General features: G+C 53.7%; 1 protein-coding gene across 4 annotated transcripts in view; it reads left to right on the top strand.

Moving 5' to 3' along the window:
- The window catches only part of DTX2 (deltex E3 ubiquitin ligase 2), a 35213-nt gene that overhangs the window by 4986 nt on the left and 6771 nt on the right, over nt 1-23456 (top strand). For 3 of the 4 annotated variants that reach the window (XM_073884266.1, XM_025864585.2, XM_073884265.1), the window contains 4 exons: nt 7690-8046; nt 10112-10748; nt 16955-17055; nt 21655-21795. In XM_073884266.1, coding sequence (XP_073740367.1) covers nt 7779-8046; nt 10112-10748; nt 16955-17055; nt 21655-21795 — 1147 coding nt within the window. In that variant the 5' untranslated portion in view covers nt 7690-7778. Of the gene's footprint in view, nt 1-7689; nt 8047-10111; nt 10749-16954; nt 17056-21654; nt 21796-23456 lie in introns of those variants that run through there. The other variant, XM_073884267.1, reaches the window with a different exon arrangement.

The following is a 23456-nucleotide window of genomic DNA, read 5'->3' as shown; positions in this document are numbered from 1 at the left end:
TTTATTTGACAGAGAGTTAGAGAGCACAAGTAGGCAGAGAGGCAGGCAGAGAGAGAGAGGGAGAAGCAGGCTCCCCGCTGAGCAGGGAACCCGATGTGGGACTCGATCCCAGGACCCTGGCATCATGACCTGAGCTGAAGGCAGCTGCTTAACCAACTGAGCCACCCAGGCACCCTAGATTCTTGATTTTGATCCTTTGTTCATATTGTGAATATTTTCTTCTAGCTTGTACTCTAAATAAGACATCTTTTGTTGAACCATTCTTAATTTTAACATAGTGAAATTTTGTTTGTTGTTGTTGTTTGTTGTTGATGTTGTTTTTTATAGTCAGTGTTCTATGTCTTGTTTAAAACATCTTTACCTGACCTCAATCCTTGCCTTTAAGGAGCCTGTGCCCTAGTGGAAGGCCAGGTAGATAATTTCACTTAGATGTTATGTGGACATTGATTATTAGAAGTGGCCACTTCTGCCTGTGGGTATCTGCCGAGGGCAGAGGCACTTCCCTACGTTTTGAAAGAGAAATGGATTCAGAGAAGTATTTCTCACAGAGAAGTATTTCCAGGATGGTGGGAGCATGGTGATGGGTGTTGAGGGAGCTGTAGACTAACCACTCCAGTTAGTTTGCACGTCGTCTGTGGCTGTTTTCACACTATCTGTGGCAGAGTTGCGTAGATGCTGCAGACACCCTCTGTTCTGCAAAGCCTAAAATATGTGCTCTTTTGGCCCCTTAGAGGAAAAGTTTGCTGACTCCTGCCGGGGGAGTCTGGTAACTGTGGTAACCTGACGAGTGTGTCCCAGCCACCACAGTGGTTCAACTAGTTGTTGCTGGATGGTTAATGAATCTCGGTCAGCGCTGCAAATGTTGCCAATTTTTCTGCTTTCCAGAAGCTGGAAATCTGGATTTTTTTTTTTAATGGTGAATATGCCAATTTTTAAACAACAGCTCAGTTAAAAAACAAAAACAAAAACATAAAAACTGTGTTGGCCAGGAAAATCCTATCCGGCAGGCTGATGTGTCCAGCATCAGCATACTCCTTCTGTCTTGGACTCTGGAAACAGATTTGGGTTTCCTTAGACCTGTGGATTTTTGGGGCGCTTGGGTGGCCCAGTTGTTAAGCGTCTGCCTTCGGCTCAGGTCATGATCCCAGGGTCCTGGGATCGAGGCCCGCATCAGGCTCCCTGCTCGGCCGGGAGCCTGCTTCTCCCTCTCCCCCTGCTTGTGGTCCCTCTCTGGCAATATCTCTCTCTGTCAAATAAATAAATAAAATCTTAAAAAAAAAAAAACCTGTGGATTCTTGGGCAGGTTGCTTATCTTCTTTTGCCTCCTGTCCTCATCTGTAAAGTCAAGCGAAGACCCACGCCCAGGACCGTGAGGCTTAAACGTTTAAGAACCTGTGGAAGGTGCTCAGTGCGTGGTGCCTTATAAGCCCTTGGTTGGTGGCCATCGCTGTTACTGCTTCCACTGCTCCCCCATTTTGACCCCCCTGGGGAGGCCTGGGGACCAGGGCACGGTTGCTTCTGGCAGAGAAGGAGCAGTATAGCGGTTCTTGGTGCTGGTGGAGGAGGTTGCTTACAGGGAATCGAAGATTGCTAGGGCCTGCCCCTTGGCCACCCTGTGGCTTGCTGGCTATTGAGAGCTCGAGCATGAGCACGAGCAGGGGGAGGGGCCGAGGGAGAGAGAGAATCCCAAGCAGGTCCCCCCCACCCCCCCACTTCAGCACAGAGCCTGAGGTGGGGCACGATCTCATGACCCTGAGATCATGACCAGAGCTGAAATCAAGAGTTGGACGCTTAACCAACTGAGCCACCCAGGTGCCCCACCCTGTGGCTTACTGAGCCCTGTTTGGAAGGTTCTGCTCTGACCTGCCCCTGGAGGGCTCAGGCGGGCACCCACTAGAGGAGGAGTTGTCCCTTCCCTTCCAGCAGCCCCGTGGGTAGGGGACAGATCATGTATGAGTGTCCTTCCATCTCTCAGAAACCTGGTAAGTACTGGGTGGCACCAGCTTGAGCCATCCGTTTTTCGAGACAAAAACCCCTTTTGCAGTGCCTGCCTATTGCAGTAGTTCAGGCACATGGATGGTCTGTTTTATGCCTTTTCTTGGGACTCAGAGATGGGGATGTATCTTGGCAAAGAGGTGCCATGGTACTTTGAGGAGGTCTGTTGTTTGCGAAACCACACTGGGGTAGTTAGCAGCCATTTAAAGTAATGATGCTAAGTGACAGTGGTGGTTTGGTTTATGTTTATGGTCTTTTAAAAGTGCTGGGCATTTTAAAGAGACGTGTTGCTGATAACGGAAATAATACTTTCTCACTTTAGAAAATGTGAAGAGTTCAGGTAGGTAAGGAGGTCGAACCAGAGGCCTCCTACGGTTTCTCTAGTCGAAAGGCAGCTGGTGTGAACACTTCTGTAGGTTTCTATTGAGTTTCCTCTATGCTTCTCTTACCTGGTCAAAATAGTGCTATGACAGATATCTTTATGTCTGTCTCCTTAGGTAGATTATTAGGTCAAAGCAAGTAAACATTTCTAAACCACTCCATACATATTACCACATTTTTCTGGAAAGAGTTTATCCTTCCCAGGGGTAGGAGGACTCTGTGTACTCCTGCCAGCACCAAGTATTGAAATTAAGCTTTATTTTGTTTTTTATTTTATTTTTTAAACTATTTTGATAGGCAAAAAAATAATGTTCCATTGTTTTAAATTTGCAGTAAAAACAACATTTCTAGTCAGGTAGGACATTTCTTTGCCATATTTGTGTGCAGGATTGGCCTTTCCCGGGTCTGTGGGAAGGCTTCCTGCCAGGGCCAGGGTGGCTGGCTGTGCTGTCCCAAGGTCTTGGAAGGTCACGCTCCTCATGTCAGCTGGTGGGCGTGGAGTTTCAGGCTGAGCTTCTTGGAAAGGCCCCAAAGGAGAGCTGGCTTGAGAAATAGGCCTGGGCTCGCTGGGTTCCCATCCATGCTCCTCAGAACTCTTGTACTCTGCAGAACAGCATCCTGGGCTTCTGGAGAAGTTGGCATGGAGGCCATTTCTTTGTCAGAAAGAGTACGTTCCTGCGTTTTACATACCAGTGAGCAGCCTGTGATCCCATTTGCAAATAGGTTCTGGTAATCATCAGGGGCCGGAAAACCCATCTGACTGCCTGAGTGGTAGAGCCTACAGAAGGGATGGTGATTGTTCCAAAGTCACGAGGGGGGAGCGTACTTGCGTGTGTGTGTGTGTGTGTGTGTGTGTGCGCGCGCGCGCGCGCCTTCTGACCACTGTCTCCATCTCCCCTCGGGACAATGGAGGGTGGGGGCCGGTCCCTGTCCCTGCGTGGACCGAAGGGTGAACCGCTGAGCCCAGGCATACACGAAGCCAGTACTTATTTCGGTCGGCTTTGGAGGGATGAAACGGGGTCCTCACATGTTGGCAAGGTGACGATCACTCAGTCTGAGCACCGCCTTAGAAACCACACTCCAGGACCTCCTCCGAGAGGCTGCAATCGTCGTGGGATCCGCTTCTGTGGTTCCCGCACCCGGAGGCCCACAGTTAGGCAGGATGATTTTCACTCAGATTCTTGTGCCAGCTCAGATCTTGTTCTAAAGCTCTTCTAAATCCTCTGCGGATAGAAAGACTCTGGGACACATGTAACTTTTTTCTTTTGTGTGAAATGCCTCCCTGGTAGGACAGCAGCAATCCTCTGTGCCTCACAGCGCAGCGCCGTGGGCAGGATTTGCAGGTAAATCCTGCAAGAGAATGCGAAGGAAAGCAGGAAGGTTTTTCTCATGGTCGAAGTTGTTGGTGTTTTTTAAAAAGTAACTTTGGGCTCATCCTAAGAAGTAGTATGACCATTGTGGAACATTTGCAGGTACAGAAAGAGGTAAACAAAACAAAACCATATATTTTTTTAAAGATTTTTATTTATTATTTGACAGAGAGAGTGAGCGAGCGAGAGTGAGTGTACAAGCAGGCGGAGCAGCAGAGGGAGAGGGAGAGCGGGTTTCCTGCTGAGCAGGGAGCCCGATGCAGGCCTCGATCCCAGGACCCTGGAATCAGGACACGCTTGGTGCCTGTCCGCTGTGTGCCCGAAGGCAGATGCTTAACCGACTGAGCCACCCAGGTGCCCTTAGCCTTTTTTTTTAATTTTTTTAAGTTTATTTATTTTTAGTAATCTCTACACCCAGTGTGGGGTTGAACTCACAACACCGAGATCAGGTGTCACACACTCTTCTGACTGAACCAGCCAGGCCCCAGTTCTTAATTTCTTTTGGCCTCAGTTCTCTCCCCTATAAAATGGGGGGACAGTGCCTACCTTCAAGGGCATTTGAGGGTTGAGAGAGCCTGAAGGACCAGAGTGCCCCACAGTAGGCGACCAGTAAATGACACACCGTCCTGCCTAACAGCGGAGCGGGTGCTGTTCTGTATCCTGTGTTTTGTGTTTGTCATGAGCATTATCATAGGTCTATAGGCCTTTTGTAAACATCTTTCAGGACTTGTATTCCATCATTAGGATATCCTGTAACTTCTTTAAGAATTCCCTTATTGTAGGTGTTTAGTTCCAGATTGAGGCTTTTTTTCCATGGCCAATTATAGTAATTATTATTTTCATAATTAAGAACACCCTCAATATCCCCTGCCATTAAGAGCCGAAACAAATTAGGTTTTTGAACTACAGCTTCATGATGGCTGAGGTGGTTGCAGAAAACAGGCTCCTTGACACGGCCCTTGTGTGTGAGTAATTGCCATGTTCAAGTGAAACACCAGTGGGTGTTTCTGGGTCTGGCTTCAAATGTGCCCCAGGCCCTGGGAGCAGGAGGTTCTCCTCTCTTTTGTCTGCTGGTGTTTGAGACCCTCTGGGATATTAGGCATTTGAAGAGCTGAAGCCCCAGCTTTGGGTCAGCTCCAGCTCTGCCCTCAGGGAGTTCCTGTTCCAGTCGGGAGATAGACACTGGAACCAATAAACACAGTCTTTTGTGTTCGACGCCCTGGGGGCTGGAGTCAGTGCTTTTCTGGTGAGGGTGTGGGTCAGAGGGCTCAGGAGAGGAGGGTGCTGCGGCTGAGTCTGGAAAGATGGGCACGTTCGCTTGGGTTCTTTGGTGGAGAGAGGACTGGAGTCTGGACACATGTAGCAGCAGGATCAACAGGTAGGAGGCAGTAGGCAATGGCTTTGAACGTTCTGGCACTTGCTAGAATTGGTTGTGGCTGGACCTAAGGAGGAGGCCGCATGGTATGACGGGGGACAGCGGCTGTGTGCCATGTCGTCTTCCTCTCTGGGTCTCCAGTACCCCAACAGTGCCTGGATGAGGGTGGACCCTTGGTGTGTGGAGGCCGAATGCTTTCATGAAGAACCTCAGCTGCAGTTCTAGCCCATATCTCTCAGGCTGTTTGGCAGAGTTCTGCGAGTTGGTTCATCTGGGGATGTGCAGACATGCTGGAACATACCGCGTGTGCTGATATCCGGGCGGCCTCCGCTGCCTGAGAGATGAATGATGCCTGCCAGGAGGTGCCAAGAGAAAAGTCTGAGCTCAGGATTAATTGGCTCTGAAACCAGTCCTGTGATTTGTACCTGGATGTGGTTACAGAGACTTCTAATTGCAGTCACTGAGCTAATAAGCCAGCCAGCCCAAGGGCATCCGAGGTCTGATCCTTCAGAGTGGGATGTGTGCTTTTGTTGGAGCAGTGAGCAGCTCATGGACAGCCCCGGCACCCACAGGTGTGCTCCGAGTTCCCGCAGGCCTGACTCATCCATCGCCCGCGTTCTCATGCTGTGTGTGTAGCTCAGTGCTGCCCTGGGCCACCGCTCCTCCCCCAGACTTGAAGGGTGGGGATGGAGGTCTTGGCGTGGCAGGGGGTGGGGCAGAGCAGGGAAAGGGAAGGAGGACAGGCTTGGCGGCTATCTGCTGTGTGCCTGGCGCTGTGCTGGGTGCTCTGTACAGAGCTATCGGAACACCAGTGAGAAGCACTGAGAACAGACGTTAGTATCATCATTTTCAGGTGGGAGAAAGCAAACTTGGAGTGCTCAGGTACTTTCGTCAAGATGATACAGTGGGTAGAGTAAGCCCATACCTGTTTATTTTCATGCACTGGTCCAGATCTGCCTGCCTTGTGGGGCAGGTGTTGAGTCTTCTCGAAACCTTGGTGGTGCAGTGCTGTCCCAGGGACAGGAGCCTTATTACCAGCTGTGTAAGCAAGTCACCGCCACTCTCTGGGCCTCGGTTTCCTCATCTGCAAAATGGGGAGACAGTTCAGTGTCTGTACTTGAGGGGTTTGTGTAGGAATCAGAGCAGACGGTGTGACTGGGAACCCTGGGCCCTGGGGGACGTGCTCTAATAGTTGAGGGTGCTCAGGACTCGGGATGGAGTTTCCTCTCTCCTCCCTCCTTTCTCAGCGGGGCCTGAAAGTGGAGCCCAGGGTAGAGTCGGGCTGAGCTTTCCTGTCCAGGAAATGGGCATTAGCACTGGGTTGATCTGGGTTTGCTCTCTGCTGTCACTTAGCAGTATTTGTGTGCCCTTCAATAAGACCTTGACCTCTTTTGAGCCTTGTCATAAAGTGGAAGTACCGCCTGTGGGTCTGTTAGGCATACATGAGACAAGTATATTTGGCGTTTGTCACTAAATTGGTCCTGTTCCTCTGGTACTCTGGGGGCCTGACACGGTACAGTGCCTTCACAGTGTAGTGCTCTTCTTCAAACAGCTGCGGGCTACTTCCCATGCAGCTGTGTTTTGAACTAATATGTATAGAACACTTAGGACAAGGCCTCTGCTGGGGCTGGCAATATGACTGTGGAAAAGGCAGACGCCCAGCTTGGTGCTGTCTGGAGGGGCAGTAAGATCTGGAACGTCATCCTACCCATACGTGTCTATAGGCATCAGAGTTCTGGTCAGTGCTGCAAGGGAGAAGCTCACATGATGGGCAGCCAGGGAAAGCCTCCCTGAACCACGCAGCCTGGGCCTCAAGGCTGAGTAGAGTTGACAAGGGAGGAGGATGGGCTGGGGTGGCCGGGAGAGGAACGTCTCAGGAGATGGATGCAAACCATCTGGGCCTGACCAGTGGTCAGCGAGGTCCACACTGGGGTGCAGAGAGGCTGGGCTTCAGCATCTGTGAGATTTTAATGTTTATCTAGGGTGCCCTTGGTGGCTAGTGATGCCTCCTGAAGCAGCCTGGAGACCTGGGCGGAGCTAGGATTGTGCTTTGAGTCCCGGCTCTGCCGTTGACCCTCTGGGTGTCCTTGAGCCCTCCCCCTCCCCAGTCCTTTCTGAGACACAGGTTTTTCCCATCTGTAGCATAGCAGGTGTCTCACAAACAAATCCGCTTTGGAAACAGTAGAGTCTCCACCACATAGTGTAAGTGAGGGGTCACCACAGCCTCAGTGCACAAGGGATTTGGGCTTATTCATGAAAACACAGGGTAAAAGGATATGCTCAGTAGTTAGGTCACAGGGAGATGATTGGTAAAAAGAAGCTGGGCCGGCAATTAGCAGCCAGGACTCCGCTGAATCTCCGTGAACATTCGCAGAGGCAGGTAGGATGCTTGATTGACTGAATTCTTCCTGGCTGCCTGAGCAAAGAGACAGGATCAGGTATTAGACTCACAATGCTCTTAAGGTATTAGGGGGAAAAGGTAATTGTGGAAAAGTAGAAATTTTTTCCCCTCTGAGGCTGACTCTTGGGGACGCTTTCTGCGTTGGTAACTGTTTGTCCTATTTACAGGTCTTCTGGAAGCACTGGGCAATGACCCCGAGACTCCAGCCCAGAGTGGTCTGAAACTGTTTGGGAAAGCAGAGGGAGTCCTGGGGAAGATGGCCATGGCCCCAAGCCCTTCCGTGGCGCAGGTGTACACCAGCCCCGTGGCGGTGGCTGTGTGGGAATGGCAGGACGGGCTGGGCACCTGGCACCCCTACAGTGCCACCGTCTGCAGCTACATCGAGCAGCAGTTCGTCCAGCAGAAAGGCCAGCGCTTCGGGGTGGGGAGCCTGGCCCATAGCATCCCCTTAGGCCAAGCTGACCCCTCGCTGGCCCCTTACATCATTGACCTCCCCAGCTGGACCCAGTTCCGCCAGGACACTGGTAAGACACTTCCTGCCTCTCGTACGTGTCAGAGCGCCCACGTTGGGGTTATATATAGCAGTGACTCTCAGGGCTTCGTCCTGTCCCTGAAACGCGCTCAGTTGGGAGGCAGGTGCTGTGAGTCGTACGGGTACCACAGTGTGAGATGTACCTCTCAGTACGAGGGAGTGTCTTGAGAGCACAGTGCAGGGGCCCTCCCAGCCCCTTGCCCCTTGTTTCCCAAACCCAAAATGCCTGCTTCCACCTGAAGAGGTTGGAGGGTCTTGCGGACAGGCCAGCATGGAGGTAGTGTGCTAGTAACGAGGGCCTGGTGATGCGTCCTGCCTCCACTGCGCATGTCTATTTGACCTCGTTACACAGGTTACTGCACTCTCCCACGTGCTCATGTGTGGGTTTTGTGTGTTTTGATCAGTATTACTGAGAGTGGAACCACCAACTTCCTCCTGGAGCTGTGCCTTGTCCCTCTAACCCAGGGGTTCTCAACTGGAGGTGTTTTTTTCCCCCCAGGACATTTGACAGTGTTTGGAGACATTTTTGATGGTCACAAACATGGGGCAGGGAGCCACTGGCTCTGGTCAGTAGAGGCCAGGGATGCTGCAAAAATGCATAGGACTGGCCCCCGTGCCAAAGAATTCTGGGCCCAGGATGTCACTGGTGCTGGGACTGAGAAATGCTACTGTGATCCCTATGGCAGGGTTCTCGGGTGTGTGAGGGCTAAGGCTTCCAATCAGTTGGATGCAGAGGGAAGTCCCTGCCTTCCTGATGTTAGCAGTCCGCTGAGCAAGGCAGCAAACAAGATACATAATGTGGAAACTGTGTATTGCATTAGGTCGCAGTGAGTGTTAATCAGGCAATGGGACCGTAAGGTGTTGGGAGAGATCGAAGTTTCAACTCAGGTGGCCAGGTCACCAGGAAGGAACGAAGACAGACCCGAGGGAGGAGCAGGTTGTCCCTTGAAGGGACATTGGCTTTTATTCTGAAAGGGGGAGCGGTGGGAGGATGTGGGCAGAGGAGTGCTGTAATCTGATTTGGAGGTGAAGAGCATCCCTCTGGCTGCCAAGAGAGGCAAGGGTGGAGGTCAGGAGACCAGCAGAAGCGAATTGCGGTGATCATCTTTTGGCAAGTGCTATTGGAAACATGGCCCAAATTCGTTTTCTTCTTTTTCTCTATAATCTTCAGGTTCGGCTTATTAAGAATATAAGCTAACCACAGGGTTGTCACTTGAGAAGTCAAAGGGAATGGTACATCCATGTAAGGGACTTATGTAACCATGAATAATGAATTTTATAAAGTTTAAGAGACATAAGAAATACTCCCTCATATGGGAGAACAGCCCAAAAAGTTTTCAGTGTGATCGTCAGCTCCCCAAGTGTATGTGCGTAGGAGACCAGATGGGAGGAAATGCATGGCGATAGAAGCTGTGTGGTAGGTCTTGATCGTTGGATTATGGACGGTTTAATTTTCTTTATATTTTTTTCAGTTTTGTTTTTTTTAAGTGGGGCTACATATTTTTCATCACTAGAAATATTTTGAAAAAGCCTGGAGTCTGAGCCACACCTGTTCTTTGACCCAAGTTCCCAGCATAGGAGCATCGGTCCCCCTCTCCCACTAGATCCCTGTGGGCCCAGTTTCTGTCTTTTTTTTTTTTTTAGATTTTATTTATTTGAGAGAGCACACGCTTGAGTGAACACGAGCTGGGGGGGAGGGGCAGAGGGAGAGGGAGAAGCAGAAACCCCACTGAGCAGGGAGCCCAACTCCGGGCTTGATCCCAGGACCCTGAGATCCTGACCTGAGCTGAAGGCAGATGCTTAACCAACTGAGCCACCCAGGCGCCCCACCCCCACCCCCACCTAGTTTTTTTTACCTAGAGGGAGCTTTCTGCCCTTTCTACCCAAAATTTGGAAAGCATAACTGGTGCCAGTCTGAAGGTCAAATTGCAGCATGACCCTATGCACACTGTGACCATGTTGATTTATTTTGGTTGTAGAAAGAGAATTTTTAAGCTCCTTCTGTTTTGGGGGGCTAGCAGATTCACCATTTCTGTGTCTGCCTCCTTTTTGAACAGGTACCATGCGGGCTGTGCGGAGACACCTGTTTCCCCAGCACTCAGCCCCCGGCCGGGGCATTGTCTGGGAATGGCTGAGTGACGATGGTTCCTGGACGGCTTATGAAGCCAGTGTTTGTGACTTCCTGGAGCAGCAGGTGGCCAGGGGCAGCCAGCTTGTGGACTTGGCTCCCCTGGGGTACAACTATACCGTCAACTATGCCACCCACACACAGACCAACAAGACTTCGAGCTTCTGCCGCAGCGTGCGGCGCCAAGCAGGACCCCCATACCCAGTGACCTCCATCATTGCTCCACCGGGCCACACGGGAGTCGCCTGCTCTTGCCATCAGTGCCTCAATGGCGGTGGAACTGGCCCGGTGTCAGGCCGCTACCGCCACTCCATGACCAACCTCCCCGCGTACCCTGTCCCCCAGCCCCCCCACAGGACCGCCATTGTCTTTGGGGCCCACCAGGCCTTTGCCCCGTACAACAAGCCCTCGCTCTCTGGGGCTAGGTCTGCACCCAGGCTGAACACCACCAACCCCTGGGGTGGGGTGCCACCCTCCCTGGGGAACCAGCCCCTCTACCACTCCAGCCTCTCCCACCTGGGACCGCAGCACCAGCCCCCAGGATTGTCCACTGCCAGTGCAGCCAGGTATCTCATGTTATTGAGGGTCCGTTTGTCCACCCGTGCGCCGTGTCAGCAGGCTTGGGTTTTTGCTCTTATTTAGCTGGGAAGCCATGCCCAAATACCTGCAGGCCTGGGCCCTGCCTCCTTGGCTGTTCCTGCTGTGGCATCTGGTGCCCAGGTGCCGGCCTTGCACAGCCTTGCCTTGCATGGAGCCTACCTGACCTCTGGTACCTGAGTGCTGGTAGTTGCCTCGTGGGTTCGAAACAGCAGTGCCTTCGTTCACTCAGAAGAGTCAGGCTCTCTGTAGAGCAGGTAAAGGCCTTTGAGCTGCTCCTGCGTGCCACATAGCTCTGCTGTGTACCTGAGGATGCGTCATTGACTTCTCTGTGCCGGGCACTGAAGACACAGAGGCAGAAAGTTCAGTCCGCTCCCACTTGGCCAGGGGAACGCCCTGAGCCCAGTTTGGGTGCTTAACGGTTGAGAAGGGCTGTGTGTGGCGGGTGGCAATAGGTGGCTTCCACGCTGGTGCGATCAGCCCAGTGTCTTGTAGAGCTCTCTGCGCCTGGAGGAGGATGGTGAAATGGGCCCCACCTGGACCCTGGAGGGCACCAAACAGTCAGGGGAGCCGTGGAGTGGCCAGTGGGGTGTTCCTGGGGTGCCCGGAGACCTATTGCTGATGAGGGGACTCATCGGGCTGCGTTATTGAAGGCGTTGGGCTTCTGAATGTTAGCCGGGATGGGGGATGGTTTCTGAGAGGGTGACCGGTCACTGGACATGTGGGCCTGTCCAGGGCCTGTGGCTGCCCTGCCCCTCTGTTGGGTTGGACTGACGTCGGCCTCTAGCATTTTTTTTTTTTTTTTAAGATTTTTATTTATTTGACAGAGAGAGACACAGCGAGAGCAGGAACACAAGCAGGGGGAGTGGGAGAGGGAGAAGCAGGCTTCCCGCCGAGCAGGGAGCCCGATGCGGGGCTTGATTCCAGGACCCTGGGATCACGACCTGAGCCAAAGGCAGACGCCCAATGACTGAGCCACCCAGGCGCCCCAGCCTCTAGCATTTTTTAAAGCTGGGTTTCAGAGGACCCTGCCAGCTTCTCTTTATAAGACACGGCGGCGACTGCCGTTCACTGAGCGCACATAGCTGGGCTGTGTGAGTGATTTCAGTAATCCTTGTAATGGCCACCTGCTAGGTGGTGTCCTCAGTTTACGGGTGAGCATGCTGAGGTTGGCAGGACCGCCAGCAAGTGGCGGAGCTGGGAGTCAGCCCAGGCCCCAGAGCAGGCCATGAGGGACACACGGAGATCTTGAAGCTCTCTTAAAGGCGGAGTGAGGGGAAGGCAGAGACTTCCTGAGGGATGAGTGTGGAGGAGTCCATAGACAGGAGGAGGGTGGGTCAGGGCATTTTCCTGGGCATCTTCTCCTTCAGAGATGGGGGGGGCATGTGAACCTGAGGTCTTTCTGGGAATGGGGCAACTGGAGCTTTTACTTGGCCTTCTCCCTGGATTTTCGCATAGGCATTAGCAAGCAGGGCTCTGTGCTGTCTCAGCCCCACCCAGTGTTCTGTGAGGCCGCCTCCAGTATGTGGGTCAGAATCTTTCAGAGAAAAGTATGCTGTCTGCTAGCCCAGAATGGTTATCAGCAGGGCTAGAGCTTCTCTTCTACTAGGTCAGTTTTGCTGAGCCTCCTAGGGCTGCTTAAATTCTTACAAATTATTTTGAGGCACATTTCTAGATAGTTCTAGAGCTGGGATTCTGGGATGGAGCTGGGTGACTTAATTAATGGGCTTTGTTGCTTTCTCCTGGTACGGCCTTCCCATTGGTCTCCCCTGATACTTCTCTGGCATCCCCCCTCCCCCGCCTGAGGGCCTGAGCGACTGCCAGAGTGGGCCCTACTGGTACAGGCCAGGCAAGTTACAGAAGGGAGGGTGGCTGGACCACATGGTCTTCCCTTTGCTTCTGGGCTGTGCATGTTGCTACTTGCCCTGCTTGCCTTGGTTGTAAGTCAGGAAGGGAACCAGGCCAACTGGCTCTGTTAGTTGAAACCGCCTCAAAGGGGCCTGCTTCATGAGGTGGGTGTTCATCTTTATCTCCTCCAGCTTTTCAGGAGCTGGGAGAGGTACGGTTCACTCGCATGGGCCTATCCCTCCCTGTTTTGAAAAACAGGGTTGCCCCATGTCTTATTTGTAGGGCGGCCCTTTTCAGTTAACCCCTTTCTGATGGGTGTTGTAGAGCCTGGAGGGGGCTTAATGAATACCTGGCCTCTTGACCCAACAGAGCCAGGAGAAGCGAAAACACTTGTCACCTTGGTCTCCTTAGGGGCCGTGGTATGGTTCTGCAGGCTGAATGAATGTCAACTGTGTTAGGTGGAAATTTCCCAGAGGGCGTCAGGGCTGGTGGCACCATGGGCTGGGAAAGTCTGGGAACCCACCATATTTACTGGTAGCCACTGGAAGGAACATGAGAGTGAGTGAAATAAAAATTTGTGGAACCCATGTGGTTTCAGATCGCTTCTTGCTCAACCTGGGTAAAACCTTGGCTGTTGGACTTCCCTGTGCCCTGGGAGGCTTTCTGAGTAGATGGTAACACACTGGGCTGCTGGGTTGAGGAAAATTTCCTGGTAGCTGAACTTTATCCCTTTAAGCGCCAAAACTTGTGTTTTAATGATGTTGGACTGAAAGCTTTCCAAAATGTGTCATGCATACTCTTGTCTTCTTTAGTAGAGGGTGTGGTGGCTTAATGTTTTGATGACTTGAGGTGGTGATTGTGACCCGCAGTCTGTTGCAGCTTTGGCATGGCTAGGCCTCAGGGCTGCTTGAGCCTGTCCTGAGTGGTCCTAGGACATGGCTCTCCCAGTTTGCTTCCATCTGCTCCATTCTTGCTGCTGCTGTTCTCCCAGCCTCTAAAAGCATGCCTTCCTGCTGTCTGCCTGGTTTGCATGCTCAGAGTCCTGGGCCTGGGGCAGAGATGGGGTGGGAGTGGGGGTGGGGGTGGGGCTTCCTCCTGACTGGCTCTAGGCCTTTGGGTCAGCTCTGTTCCCTTCCCATGTCTCTCCTTTGCCCTCCTAAGATTAAGGAGTTGGGCTGGGAAGTCTGAAGTTTCCTTTTGCTCTACTATTGTGGTTTTTGGGATTTCCACGGGGGCCCTGCGGGAAGGTGCCTGGAGGCCCTCCAGCTTTCCTGTATATATCCCCTTGACCCCTCTGAGAACAGGGTAGCAGTGGACATTTGTATTGGGCTGCAGATTAAGCCTCATAACCAGCCAGGGGCCTTTTGTAATTCTCATCTTACGGATAGAGAAATTGAAGCTCAGAAAGGGAACTTGACCTGCCAAGGGCACGCCACTTGAATCCAGAGGGGGTGCTGTAAGGGGGGAGCTCTAGACCCCACATCTGGTGCTCCTTGTACAGCACCTGCTGTCAGGGCTTGCTCGTTGGTGCTGGCTCACTGGCCTGTAGGGAGCTGGTGGGAGGCTTTGTGTTTCCTTGCTCCAGCCTCCCAGCTCTGCCCCTTGCCTGGGACTGACACTTATGTCTTCGTAGAACACTGGAAGTCCTCACGTCTCATGTTCTGAGCTCCATCTGGAAGCTCCTGGAGATAGTTCCAGACAGGAAAGTCAGGTTGGGCCTAGTAGGTAGACCCACGAATGGGAGGCCGTGACTGGAAGGAAGTCTCATAAGGGCACTCCTTGGGGCGAACAGTGCCCATGTTGGGGGACATTCTGCCCGTCTGGGCCCTTTGAGGATGGTGGAGGGGCATCGGTGACCTCCGAGGTTCCGTCCACCCTGAGAGTCCCCATCTTGGGAACCGCTGGGTCTTTTACTGCTCTCATCACTGCAGGGAAACATCTGGGGGAGGAACTGGGATGAGTGATAGGGGAAGTGGCAACAGTGTGAGACCCGCAGAACTTAGTCACAGTTCCTGGCCCCAGTTCCAGGGTGAGCTTCCCAGTGGGAGCCTTAATGGCCTGTCTGCTTTCTGCTCCAAGTCTTGGTGGTAGAACCTAAGGCCTTCTCCTTCAGATATGTGCCTCTCCCCAGCAAAGGAGGACCCCACTTCTGGGACCCCCTCTGGGCCAGCGATGAGTAGCCCACTAACTTGGGGGAGTTGTCGAGCCAAGCTTCAGCTTTCCGGCTTCCTGGCTGAGGGCTCAAGCTCCATGTCCCCCGTAGAGCTGGCTTGGGAGATGAAGGATGCCTGGAAGGGCTCTGTCTTCTGGAACTCCTTCATTTCTAGGACCTGAGAATTGCAAAGACTGTCAGAGATTATCTACTTTCCTTTTAAAAACCAAAGTGGAGAGACAGGCTCAGGAAAGGGGGAGGTGGTTGCTCTGACTTAAATGGTTTAGTGGGGCCAAAAGCTTAGTTAGCCCAGGTGTTCTGAGCGCCCAGCACTTCCATTGCATTATCAGAGCTCTCCAGGGCCAGGTCCCTTGTTCTCTCGGGCTTGAGAGTAGCTGAGGAGGGCAAGTGTCACACGGGTGATTCTCTTTGGGGAGAATGATCCGGAAATGAAAACAAAATAACCTCTTTGCTCAAATATGTACTGGAGCGCCTGCTGTGCTCCCAACCCCGTGCAGGGGGGCCCTGGCAGCTTCAGCACCAGCTGAGTGTTAGGTTCTGGTTTGGATCAGAACCGGCCAGCTCCCTGTAGGTTCCACCAGCAGGATCTGTGCCCCCGGGACTGGTGGTGAGGAAGGATCTGGGGCAGTTTCCAGAAGCACTCACCATAAACCAGGCAGGTTGTTGGTTTGCTGGCAGCTGCGAGGGTTGTACAGGAGATCGGAGCTGTCCATCATTTCCTGAGCACCTTCCCCGCTCCAGGCTAGGCCCAGTGGAACAGACTAATGCAGCCCGGCCCTATCCTTGGGGAGCTCCGGTGTAGGGACTATGCAAAAGGGTTTCATAACCCTTCTGGTGTCACCATCCATAACGTGGGCAGGGATGGACGGGAAGACACAGGAATTGGAGTGGCAGGTCGGCGGCGGGGGGCGGGTGTTTGCCAGGCATCTCAGGCCATCTACAGCAACCATTCTCCAGTGAGGGGGGGCCTTCCCCCAAACCACAGTGGCATAGATTTATTATCACTTGAAAAATATAATGGCTTAAAACCAAATGAAAGACCCAAACATAGTTACTGTGGGAAGGAAGACCCTTATTTAAAAAAACAAACAAAAAAACCCCTTACTTTTGAACTAATTCTAGATTTACAGAAAAGTTACAAAAATAGTACAGAGAGTTTCCATCACTCCCTCCCTTGACTTACCTTGTAAAGCCAGACAATTGCCATCATGGGGGCATTACTGTTAACCAAGGACTTTTCTCGATTTTCACTTTGTCCACTGCTGCTCCCGTTCTGTCCCAGGATCTTGTGGGATCCTGCCTCACATTCAGTTGTCTCCTCCCCATCCTCCCTTCAGTAGGAGTTCCTCCGTCTTTATTGTCCATAACCTTGATACTTTTGAAGAGTTACTTTGTCGAATGTCCCTTAATTTGGGCTTGTCAGTTGCTTTCTCATGCTTGAGGTTGTGCAGTTTTGGCAGGAACCACAAAAGTGGTGTTATGTCCTTCTCAGAGCACCATTTCTTGGGGTTGCTGGTGTTGATTGGTCATATTACTGGTGATATTGGTCTGGAGTATGTGTTAGAGTGGTTTCTGCCGGATTTCCCTCTCTAGGTACCGTAGAGCTCTCATTCTGACAAAGCTAGTGAGCTCAAAATTCTTTTAGGATTGTCTTCAGAATCTGAATTGCCCAGGAAAACCTTTTTTTTTTTTTTTTTTTTTTAACGCTTAAAGCTTCCTTCTTGATCACTTGTAAACTTCTGAGTCTCACCCCAGCGCTGTTCTTTCCCATCACGGCTCTGGCCCCACCTGCCAATGCTCTCCCGCCTCTTAGCCTGGCTTGGAGTTTGACTCTCCCTACTTGATTTTGGCCGGGGTGGTGGGCCAGGCTGTGGGCTTCACATCCTCACTATTCAGCTTCTCTAGGTTAATTTGGGTCTGGGCGTGGTGAAATTCAGCTTTCTTTGCTCCTCTTTCCAGATATCAGGGTCTTTAATTAAAAAAAAAAAACAAAAAAACAACCCAGAAGTCCTCGTTCACACGGAGGTGGCCATGCAAAGTGAAGTTCTGAAGGGGCCCCAGCAGCACCAGCGTTCTCACATCTTGGGCTGGCTCTGGCTCTGGTTTCTGCTAAGTTGGCTCCTACATTCAGCTTTGTTCTCTCTTCTCCCAAAGTGCCTCCCTCCCCAGCGGTCCTGCGAGCAGCCCTGGGAGCATCCCCGCCGCGGTGCCCGTGCAGATGCCGAAGCCCAGCCGGGTCCAGCAAGCCCTTGCAGGTAGGCACCTTGCTGGGTCCTGGGTTCCAGAACAGGCTGTGTCTGGCGGGACAGGACGTAGAGGCTGTGGGAGAATGCGTGGGCCGGGGGGGAGACTGTGGGGTGGGGGTCTTGTTACTCTCTCTGTTCTCACGGAAAGCCACAGTGGCTCCATGGTGGGGGGGGCAGTGCCTCTTTTCCGTGATGGCGTACCCTCAGTGAGTGAGCCTTTCACTCGGGGGGCGCGGCCTGCCTGATGACAGTGGGTACCCTGGTGTGGACCTTTCCCCATCTTTGAAATTTCCACATCGCTTTTTTTTTTTAATAAAGATTTTATTTATTTATTTATTTATTTGACAGAGAGTGGGAGAGAGAGTGAGAGAGAACATAAGCAGGGGGAGGGGCAGAGGGAGAGGGAAAAGCAGGCTCCCCACTGAGCAGGGAGCCCGATGTGGGGCTTGATCCCAGGACCCTGGGATCATGACCTGGGCCACAGGCAGACGCTTAACTGACTGAGCCACCCAGGCGCCCCTCCGCGTCACTTTAATTATGGTTTGAGTCACTTGTCCGTCCTGAAATGCTTGACGTATTTCCCTGAAGGGGCCCTCGGGGGGAACTCAGCTGTTTCGGCTGGAGTTCTGCTTTGAATCAGTGGTTTTGTGTCCACCTCGATCTTTTGTTAACCATACACCTTTTGAACTGTTTTTAAAATTCCTTTTATAGGTTAGGGAGTTACTGAAAATTACTTTTTAATGAGTGGGAAAGGCAAAATGTCATAGAAAGATAGGGGGAGTGTAGTGAGGTTGAAGCAGGAGAATAAGATAACCCAAGTCTGTGTGTTAAGTGAGTCACTGTAGTAGCACAGTGGGGTTCGAGGGGACAGGCCTGGAGCAGGGAGACCCGTGCAGAGCCCGACTCCATGGCTCAGGGGAGCTAGCCAAGGGCCTGACTCGGGCCTCGGCAGTGGTGGAGGTAAAAGCTTCTGACTTGGTGACTAGGTGGGTCGAGAGAAGGAATGGAATGAGGCCCGGTGTGCGGCTGAGGCACTAAGGAGGGGTTTTGTGTGTATCTTCCTTCATTTCTTCCCAGTAACAGCTCTGCGAGGTAGGAACTTTTATTCCTTATTTTATACTTGAGGAAACTGAGCCTCAGAGAGTTCTAGAAGCTTCTCAAGATCAGCCGGCCAGCCCTTGGCAGAGCTGGGACTCAGCCCCAAGCATTCTGGGCTCCAGAACCTAGGTTCTCAGCAGTTACACTGTGCCATTCCCCAGTCTGGTGGGAGCACGTAGAGGGGCAAGGGGGGCGGGCGCTGCTGGGTCGTACCTGGGCGGAGCTGTCCTGGAGGCAGTGGCCATTTAGATGTGCAGCTCAGAAGAGCAGTCTAGGGCGGAACGGGGTGACCTCTGCCCCCCATGGGGGGGATGTATGAGTTTACAGAGACTGCAGGTGGGATGCTGGGAAGAGAACTGGAAGGAGATGGAGGGACCAGTCAGAGAGGTGGGAGAAGATGGGAGAGTGGGGCCCTCTGGAACCTGCTTTAGCTGCTCAGCCATCAGCCCTGTGCCGGGGCAGAGAGAACAGTGAGCAGACATGTGGCGATTGCAAAGTTCCCACCCAGTTGAGGTCTTCATGTGGTACCAGCTGAGTCAGACCCGTGCGTGCATGCGTGGGGTGGTGATCTTATTGGAGAAAGGTTGTGGGTGACCAGGCGTAGCCGGCACAAGACTGAGCTCCATTCAGCTCTGTAATCACTAAGGCTAAAATACAGATGCTATAAAAACCTTTCTAAATGCAGCTCAGAAGTGTTCTGGGGCTCGAGTTGCACTTGCTCCCTTTCCTATGCTCCTGAGGCTGAGGACCCTTTTAGTCTGTGGCCCAGAGTGTCCTTAGTGTCCCCCATCCCCTTGGCTCTCAGATCAGTCCTGGAGGTAGGTGGGTCTTTTAACCTCCATTTTATTCATTGGGGAAATTTGGGGATCTCGGTCCCAGCCAGCAAGGAGTGGAGACTGGAGCTCGTGGCCAGATGCCACCTCCTCTGAACACAGGCTCTGCCTTGCACCTGCCGGTGGGACTCTAGTCTCAGGTGCCAGGGAAGGAGAGATCCCGAGCCAGCCCCCAGGAAGTAGGGTCTGGAGAATGTCTTCTTTCCCCGGGCCACGTTAATGGATTCGGGAATACTCGGGCCGCCGTTGAGGGACGTGGGGTTTTGCGGGTAGGTTTACAAAGCAGTGGTCACGCTGTGGAAGGACTGGGTACCCTCTACGCGGGCAGAGGAAGGCCATGGAGGAGCCGCCTCCTGCCAGGCCAGCAGTGCCTCAGGTGACAGCTTCCCTGGCCACGGCCGGGCCCAGCCCTCTCCTCGGAGTGTCTGTGTTTCACGCTGCTGCAGCCCCCCCAGGGCCGGGCAGCCAGGGCCGAGTGGAATTGGGACCCAGCTTGGTCAGGTCGGTCAGAGGACAGGGGGACCAGAGCCCCGGTGTCCGAAAGGAGATGTTTGCACATCTGACCGCTGCAGGGCCTCTCTCTGGGGGTCTGGCGGAGAAGTGGGCACCCTCTCAGATAATTGGGGGAGCTGTGGCCATGTGAGCTTGGGGGGCTGTCCCTGAGCCCTGCTGTTGGGAAGTTGTGATGGCCCACTCATGGCGTTTCCCCCCCCCCCCCCCCCCAGCAACCCATCCTGTCCAGTGGATGTTGCTTTTACAAAGTGTAGGTGTGGGGTGATTTTCACACTTTCCCGCAAGAAGGCCGATGCACGGAGCAGGGGCTCCTGCTCTGCAGGCTTCTAAGTTGAGACTTCTGTGTCTGTGACTTGAATTCAGGGGAGGGGTCCTGCATCGACGAGGGCAGAAGCGTTGTTCATGCTAGCCTCAAAGAAGCCACCCAGCAGCATTCAGGGGGATCTTGGTTCCCCAGCAGACAGGTGCTGTGCACCTCCTGTGACCGGGCCCTGCCTTCGGTGCTCGGTGCAGGGAAGACAGCAGTCATAACACCCAGATGCGAGTCCTTTCATGTAGTAAGAACGCTAAGCAGGGTAAAGGAGACACAGACAGAGGGGGACGTGGCCCTTTTAGATGGGGGTGGTCAGGGAAGGGCTGCCTCGTAGGTGACGCTTGGAGAGAGGTCTGGTTGAAGTGGAGCAGAGAGTGTTGGGGGAGGAGGTCATGGTCAGTGCAAAGGCGCAGGGTTCTACGAAAGCATTGTTCCTGTTGTGCCCCCTCCCCTCCCCCGTGCCTGCTTGTCATTCGGTCTGCCTGACATCTAGTTCAAACCTACTTTGGAGCTCAGGAGCAACCAACCTTGAGACGCTGGTGGCATCACATTGCCTGATGAACAAGTGCCCGGGGTGCAGCCTTGGTCTTCCGATGTGCGCTTTGGTGTCTTTTGCGAGTGGCCGCCACAGCGCCCCCTCCCACCTCTGCTGTGCTGCCCAGGCTGCTGGCTGGCCTCTGCTTCTGTCCCCGACTGGGCACATTTGCCACATTGAGTCTTTGTTCTTCGAGGCCACAGTGGCTGGCCCATCCAGGATCTCTGCTTCCTGCCCCGGGTTGCCCTCGGTACCCAGCCCTTGAGCCTGATACTGAGTGCTCGGAAAGTCTTCCTCAGGCTCGGAAAGCCTGCCTCAGGGCAGGCCCGGAGCTTCCTGAGACACTCAAGAGCTCACTTGCCCTGTGGAGGAGGTGTTACTGAGCTAGACGGAGGGCAGGGAGGATTAGGTGGGTGGTGCTGTGGACAGCAAGGCAGGCTGAAGGTGTGGCAGGAATAGGGGCTCCCACGGGAGGACATGCTGGGTTCCCGGGAAGTATTGGGTCCCCAGCGAGTGCCAAGGGAGCAGCATGGGGTGAGGGTCCAGCTATAGCATGTGTGGAACACCAGGCTGAGGAGTGAGGCCTTCCCCCTGTGGGTGTGCCCACGGTGCTACCCTCCAGGACAGAGAAGGCTTGTTTGAGCCTTGACTGAGGGCGCTAGAGAAGGAAGCCACGGCCTGGGACCATTGGCTGCTCCAGAGGATCGGCCACAGGGGCCAGGGGGAGGCCTTAGTCGGGGAGCAGTCCCCGGGGCCAGCATTCTGTTCACCCACCCTAGCAATGGCACTGGAAGCACCTAGGGGGGCCAGATGGGCGTGAAAAGCAGATAGCACCCCACTGGAGGCAAGGTGACCAGGAGCCCAGAGGGCACGGCTGGGGGAAGTATGGGGGGTGGGGGGACTGTGAGCATGAGACCCTGTCCGTGTCTCCATAGCTTGCCCATGCCCTTCCATGTCACCCCTCTGCTCTCCTTCTTGCGCCTGGCAGAAGGGAGATTCCCCCCCGGAATGGCATCCTGCCCTCCTGAAGCAAAGAGCCTCGCCCTGCCCCTTCCCCGCATGCTGTGTGCGTGGGCCAGTTGGTGGCTCGTACAGATACCTGTGGAGCTCTGATGAGCCGGGCATTTCACTGGTTCCTGGCCTGGGGCTTAGCTGCCTCGAGCCTCCAGCAGCCGATTCCTCGGGAAGATCGGTGGGTCCTGCTGGCCGTTCACAGTGCCACCTGGACTCAGCCGGGGTTTGTGGATGTCACATGCCGAATGACTCCTTCTAACGTTTCTCCCCTCTCTGCATGTCTGATCTCGCACCCCGTGTAGGCATGACGAGTATTCTGATGTCAGCCATTGGACTCCCTGTGTGTCTTAGCCGCGCACCCCAGCCCGCCAGCCCTCCCGCCTCCTGTCTGGCCTCTAAAAGTCACAGCTCAGTTAAGAGATTGAGGAAAATGTCCATGAAAGGTAGTTCCTGCTCACAAATACTCTCTGGCCTCTGCTAAGCCTCCGAGTCTTGCTGCCTCTGACTCTCCTGCATCGATCGCTCTTCTCTGACCCCCACGGCCCTTCTCCACTTCCTTTATCCCCAGGGGAGGGCCTCAATGGCCCTTTTGCCTGCCCTTGGTGCAGAGGTGGGCCCCAAAAGCCACTTACTGCCGAAAACCCAGAGTTCAGAAGCTCCTGTCTTCCTGGCACAGGTGGAGTGTGAGGGGCCTGTTCTTGAGGCCTCTGTGACTCTATAAACACAAGCATGGGCTGAGGCCAGCTCAGGATGGGGTGACTCTGTCCCTCCCAGCAGGGCCAGCGTGCGTCTCAGGAAAGGCCCCCAGCCCTATCTGGCCACCACGAAGGACTACTTCAGAGGAGTCCCCCAATGGTGCTGCGCTGCCCATCACATGGCTGGGGAGGAAGGGGTTTCAGGACCATGGAAGGTGCTGTGGGTTTTAAGCAGACTTACGTGAAGGGGCCTGTGGGTAGTAAGTTCTTAACCTACCATTTCGAAAGCCTATGCCTCTGACTTTGGGCTGGAGATGCACAGACTGCTGAAAGCCCGGTGACCTTCAGCGTGTTGTGGTGAGCAAGCGAGCACGGCTCTGGCGCAGCCAGCCTGGGTTCCAGTCTTGGTTCTGGCTTCATGTCTCACACCTGTGTCTCCATGCATGAGCCGGCACCTGGTACTTACTAGCAGGTCGGTCATGGGAGGAATAGGAAATGCACACATGAGGCGCCCGGCATGTAGTCACGGGGGTGCTCTGATCATGCCCACTGCCTATCTAACCCCAACCCCGCAGGTGTCAGGGAGGCCCAGCAAGTGGCATGGGCCTTTGGAGGGAGTGTGGGCCTTTGCACTGATCCCGGCAGCCAGGCAGGGCAGGCCCGGAGCTTCCTGAGACACTCAGACTGGCCCGGGAAGAATGCAGGCTCTTGGTAGACACTCTGACCTTCCTTCCTGGGCTCAGATGTCCCTTTCTTGGGGTTGGTGGTCACCTGGCTAGCCCCCTTAAGAGAAGTGTGGATCGTGGAAAGCTACCTTGGGTTCTAAAAGGCCACCTGGGCAAGGGCAAGTAGCGGGGAAATGAGATGCTGAGCCAGGCCTCACCAGAGGTGGGCCCAAGGCTAGTCCTGGCAGATGGGGTCCTGGGGTCCCTATGCTTTTCTAAAATGCTCCTCTCCTCACTCTGAGTCCCAGCAGCTACCAGGACGGCTACCAGTGCTGGCAGTCACTGTGCTCTGGCCTGGCCTTCTCACCAGTGACCAGTCCGGGGCCTAGAAATCTGTGTGTGTCTGTATGTGTTGGGGGGAGGGTGCGGGGTGGGTGCGCATGTGCGTGTGTGTGTGTATGTGTGTGACGTTTACATGTGTGTGGGGAAGCTTGGGTGTGTGTGGAATGTGTTGGGGGACATTTGTGTGTGTGTGGTATGTGTGTGAAGGGGTAGAGATACATTTGTGTGGAGGTGTGTGTGTGTGAGGGGGTTGGAGGGGCTGTTTGTGAGGGTGTGTGGGCTGCGTGTGTGAGGGGGTTGGAGGGGCTGTTTGTGAGGGTGTGTGGGCTGCATGTGTGAGGGTGTGTGTGTATTTTGATGGGTGGGGGATATGTTTGTGTGTGTGGGACTGTGGGGAGTGTG

The sequence above is a fragment of the Callorhinus ursinus genome, unplaced genomic scaffold (assembly GCF_003265705.2).
Source record: "Callorhinus ursinus isolate GAN/ISIS: 27379988/994484 unplaced genomic scaffold, GSC_fseal_2.0 scaffold55, whole genome shotgun sequence".
NCBI lineage: Eukaryota > Metazoa > Chordata > Mammalia > Carnivora > Otariidae > Callorhinus > Callorhinus ursinus.
This window is presented reverse-complemented; position numbering and strand designations above follow the sequence as displayed.